Consider the following 5,589-nt stretch of genomic DNA (forward strand, 5'->3'; position numbering starts at 1 on the left):
GCCAGCAATGCCCCTCTGCCATGTACATTGGCCAAACGGGACAGTCCCTCCGCAAAAGAATAAATGGACACAAATCGGACATCAGGAATGGTAACATACATAAGCCAGTAAGTGAACACTTCAATCTCCCTGGTCATTCTATTACAGATTTAAAAGTCACTATCATTGAACAAAAAACGTCAGAAACAGACTTCAAAGAGAAACAGCAGAACTAAAATTCATTTGCAAATTCAACACCATTAATCTGGGCTTGAATAGGGACTGGGAGTGGCTGGCTCACTACAGAAGCAGCTTTTCCTCTCCTGGAATTGACACCTCCTCATCTATTATTGGGAGTGGACTACATCCACCCTGATTGAATTGGCCCTGTCAACACTGGTTCTCCACTTGTGAAGTAACTCCCTGCTCTCCATGTGTCAGTATATAATGCCTGCATCTGTAACTTTCACTCTATGCATCCGAAGAAGTGAGGTTTTTACTCACGAAAGCTTATGCCCAAATAAATCTGTTAGTCTTTAAGGTGCCACCAGACTCCTTGTTGTTTTTACCTCTATGAGCCTTCAGCCTGCCTGTCTCTCTTAAAATCCTGCAGCTGGATCTATTTAAGCAGTGCTTCACATTGTACCTGGACCACACACCCTGCCGTGGCTGCATCAGATAAGAGGGACCAACGTCAAGCCCTGAGGTGGAGTCTGCCATCCAGGATTATGAGATGGAGGTGGTCCATGTTAAGGGGCATGCAAATGTTATAGCTGATGCTTGTCCTGGAGAAGGAGGCCTGAACTTCCCGAGGTCACTGGCTAAAGTGACCCCGCTCAGTTCGGGGGAGAGAAGTGATGAAATGGGGATTTTCCCTTGTTATGTTGTATGTGAGTCTTACTGTTTTGCATGAATCATAGAATCATGGAATCCCAGGGTTGGAAGGGACCCCAGGAGATCATCTAGTCCAACCCCCTGCTCAAAGCAGGACCAATCCCCAACTAAATCATAAATTAATGCTGGGTGTGACTTTTGCTGAGGCTGCTCCAGCTGCCTGCATGGATGCGATGGCCGCAGCTTCATTACCTGAAATCCAGGAGGGGGGTGCAACCAGGTGACTCTGACCTGGGAAGTAAGACAGGAGCAACGGGCAGGGCAGGGACCAGGCAACTGGAAGCGAGTCAGTGTCAACTGGCTTGGGGCAGACGGGGAGGACCAGAGCCCTGGCTATGGGCTCCCCTCCCCCCAAGATGGACTTGGCTGAAAGTCACTGATTCCTGTAATAGCAAACTCTGTTCTATGCTGTGTTCCTGTCAACTAATAAACCTTCTTTTTTACCGGCTGGCTGAGAGTCGCGTCTGACCGCGGAGTCGGGGGGCAGGGCCCTCTGGCCCCCCCAGGACCCCGCCGAGGCAGACTCGCTGCGGGAAGCGCACGGTGGGGCAGGGGAAGCTGAATGCTCCGAGGTCAGACCCAGGAAGGTGGAAGCTGTGGAAGCTTCTTGCCCCGGAGACAGTCTGATCACAGAGAGGAGACTCCCCAGAGTCCTGCCTGGCTTTGTAGGGAGCAGTTCCAGAGTATTGCCCTGGTGACTCCGTGACAGCCCTTCCCTCCACACCCTGCCCTGAGTGATCCCTGTGAATCCCCCTCCCCTTCACATCCTGTCCTGAGTGACCCCTGTGCATCCCCCTTCCCCATTGCATCCTGCCCCCAGTGACACTTGTGCAGCCCCCTCCCATCCACACCCTGCTCTCAGTGACCCCTGTGCAGCCCCCTCCCCCATTGCATCCTGCCCCCAGGTAACCGCTGTGCAGCCCCCTCCCCTCCACCTCAGTGTCCCCTCTGCAACCCCCACCCCTTCACACCCTGCCCCCAGTAGCCCCTGTGCATCTCCCTCCTCTTGACGTCCTACTTAATGACCCCTTTTCAGCCCCCTCCCCTTCACACCCTGCCCCCAGTCACCCCTGTGCAGCCCCCTCCCCTTCACCACCTGCCCTCAATGACACCTGTGCAGCCCCCTCCCCTTCACACCCTTCACTCATTGACCCCTTTTCAGCCCCCTCCCCTCCAGAGCCTGCCCTCAGTGACGTCTGTGTAGCCCCCTCCTCTTCACACCCTGCCCCCAGTGACCCCTGTGCAGCCCCATCCCCTCCACACCCTGCCCTCAGTGGCCTTTCTGCACCCCGACCCCTTCTCTCTCTGCCCCCATGCACCGCCACTGAATACCCGCACTTTTTCAGATATTACTGCCAGAAATAGTATTTAGCTGTTCTTTCAGTGCAGAGTTGGTCAGGAGGTCAAAAAGGAGTTCAGACAGTTTTAACTCATTTTTGGATTAGAAAATCCAAGTGTGATACTCATTTCCCAGAGCTTTGTTCAGGAAGAAGTGCTAATTTTTACTTACATATTTTTCAGTGCACAACAGTCTCTTCGGGAATTAAACTTTAAAGACATAGAAACTGATGAGAAAGAATCCCTACATTTTTTTTGAAAATTTACAAAAATATTATTTATTTAGAAATTTGTGTAAAGAACTGTGTTTTTTCTCTTACAGTATAATTTCAAAAGCTTCCCCCCCCCCTTTACATAAATTTCACTTTCTTTCTTTCTTAGAAAAGAAAGGAGTAAATGTGGAAAAATCAAAATTTGCATATTTTGAATGAAAAGGATAATTTTAAGAAAATCCATCAAACATATTTCCTATTCTACTCCCATTCTATATCGGGATTAGAAGAAAAGGGAAATAAAGATAACTTCAGTTTAAACTGTGAAGTTATAGATAGAAATGTAATTTAGACACAACTAAAACCAATTCTTTTTGAAGGTAGGTTTTGTTTATCTTTTTAAAAAATTCTGATGAGACTTGACACGATAAATGTAGATAAGTGGTGTATATATAGATAGATATATATAATAAAAGAGTTAGCCATAAAGTAATTATCTTATTCTCTGTTGGAACATTTGATAGAAATTTCTTCATCACAATCAGTACATTCATTATGATACATAATTTATTCAACGGACTTTTGTAAAGAGGATATTGATTTTCATGGCTTTCTCATTAGAAAGTTAACCCCGCCCCGGGAGACTCTCCCCTCAAGCCCCCACCCTTAGAAGCTAACCCCACCCAGGTAGCCCCCCCTCTGCGGCAGCTAATCCCATCTCCTCCCCTCCCAGGCTTGCGGCACCGATTGGAGGAGACTTAGAGCGGGAGCTGTGTGCTCAGCGGAGGAGGCAGAGTGGAGGTGATCTGGGGTGGGGAGCGGTTCTCCTGTGCGCCCCCCCGGATACTGAGGGTGGCCCTCCCCGCGCCCCCCCACCCCAGCTCACCTTCACCTCCTCGCCTGAGCGGGCTTTTAGGCACCCCCAACCACTAGGCGTCCTAGGCGGCCGCCTACTTTTCCTCAATGGTTGCACCAGCCCTGGTTTTTAACACAAAAGGACATTGAAAGATAGAGACATAATTTATCTCCTTCCCTGAGCACAGCATTCTGCTCATCAGCCTCCTGATGGCCTTCTTCATCTCGGCATTTCTCAGCGTGTAGATCATCGGGTTCAGCATTGGGGTGATTGCAGTGTAAATGACTGAGATCACCTTATTCAGGGTGAAGTTCTTGAAGAGCCGAGCATAGATGAAGATGCTGGGTATGATTTGTAAACATACCACGATAATCTGGGCTCCACAGGTGGACAGAGCTTTCTGCTTCCCATCCGTGATGTGTGTCCTGATCTTGACTAAGATGGCGGTGTAAGAAACAAGCAGAATGATGAATACAATTATAATCGGTGCTCCATTGTTGAAGATCATCTGCAGTTCAGCCAACTGAGTGTCAATGCAGGCCAGTTGGATGACCTGTGGGACATCACAGTAAAAATTGTCCAGGACGTTCGGCCCACAGAACGGTAACTGGAGGAGCAGTCCAATCTGAACAGCAGAGTGGGCCAATCCACCCAGCCATGCCAGTACCATTATCCCCACGCACACACGCTGGTTCATGATAGTCAAGTACCGCAGTGGTTTATAGATGGCCACATACCGATCAATTGCCAACCCCACAAGACAAAACCCCATAGCACCAGCAATGAAGTGGAAGAAAAACATCTGGAGAATGCACTCATAGAACGAAATGGTTTTATGCTGTGAGAGGAGACCTGATAGCAATTTTGGAGTATTGACTGATGAGTCGCTGAGGTCTAGGAAAGCCAAGTTGGCCAGCAGGAAGTACATGGGGGTGTGGAGCCGGTGGTCACTGATCACAGTGGTGATGATGATGAAGTTTCCCAGCCAGGTGTTCATGTAGATTATGAAGAAAGCCACATAAAGGAATTGCTGCAGCTCAGGACTCTGGGTGAGGCCCAAGAGGACAAATTCTGTCACTGGGTTGGTGAGATTCTTCTTCTCCATTTATTAACCTCTAAATAGTCCTGAAGAGGAAACGCTGATGTTAATAGTTATAATTTGATCTTAGTACATTACGGATATGAAAGGGATACTAACTCCATGTTAACTGATACACATGCTTGGAAATTTTCTTTGTTTACCAAATTCCAGACTGATTCCTGAGCCCCAGTGGTGAGTGCCCTGCTACAGCAAAACACCTACACCCCACCAGTGGTTATCCCCAGTTTTGGGTGTTTGGGCATGAACAGTAGCAACCTACACACTCGTAATGCCCCCGGATAACAACTGTCTCCATTGGTCTTCCTGAAGTCCTGGTGGTGCACACCTCCTGCAGGCCACAGATTCTGCATGTGCCCTAGATCAGTGGTCTCCAACGTGGGGTGCGTGCACCCCGGGGGGTGTCAAAGGAGATCCTTGGGGGTGTGCAGCAGGAGGAGCGCTTTAAAAAAAATATTTCTTTATTTTGCATCGTCAGTTCGGGTGGGAGTCCGAGTGGCTTTTTTTTTTTTTTTTTTGTGCTTCGGCAAAAATGGTAGAGCCGCCGCGGCAAGGGGTGCGTGCTCAAAATTTTTTTATTGATGGGGTGCATGATCAAAAAAGTTTGGAGACCACTGGCCTAGAGGTTCAGGGTTGGGGAGAATGTGGATTTTCTGGGAGTCCAAGGGTTCTAACAGTCCAGGTTTCTCATTGGGAGTGGGGGAGGGTATGTCACATTCTGGGGTGCAATCCAGACCAGTGAGGGTTTGAGTCACTGCCTGCTCCATAACCCTGTGTGCCTCACAATGCTTTGCTGGTGTAGCTCCCAACCTGGGACACTCACAGCCAGCCTAGCAGCATGCGAGCTACACCCTGAGTGTCTGTGTAGAGATGCAGCACTGGTCCCGTATCTCTGACCCCAGCAGCCTGTCAGCAACACACCAGCCACACTGCGGCTTCCACCAGCCTTGGTTGCTACTTGCAGGTTGATCCCAGCACATACCCAGTCCCAAATTTTCCCAAAAACCTGTGTTCTGCACTGTCCTGCCCTCTACTGGACAGTTCAGCTATTAAAGGTTCATTGCTCCTGTACAGAGTCAATATTCAATGGTTTGCTAGTTAAACTGGAGTTACCAAACAGTTCAGTTGAAACACAGCATTGGATTGCTTTAGATTTCAAATAAAACCAATTTATTAACAAAAAAGACAATATTTATAGTAAATTCAAATAT

At 48.6% G+C, this 5,589-nt stretch overlaps 1 protein-coding gene across 1 annotated transcript; it reads right to left on the bottom strand.

Annotated features, from left to right (window-relative positions):
- Window positions 1-3,373: 3,373 nt before the first annotated feature.
- LOC128846140 (olfactory receptor 4D2-like) lies at window positions 3,374-4,384 on the bottom strand. Its single transcript, XM_054045203.1, has one exon. It carries the CDS (start codon window positions 4,382-4,384, stop codon window positions 3,374-3,376), a length of 1,011 nt encoding a protein of 336 aa, XP_053901178.1.
- Window positions 4,385-5,589: the final 1,205 nt, after the last annotated feature.

The sequence above is a fragment of the Malaclemys terrapin genome, chromosome 12 (genome assembly GCF_027887155.1).
Source record: "Malaclemys terrapin pileata isolate rMalTer1 chromosome 12, rMalTer1.hap1, whole genome shotgun sequence".
In the NCBI taxonomy this organism is placed as follows: Eukaryota; Metazoa; Chordata; order Testudines; family Emydidae; genus Malaclemys; species Malaclemys terrapin.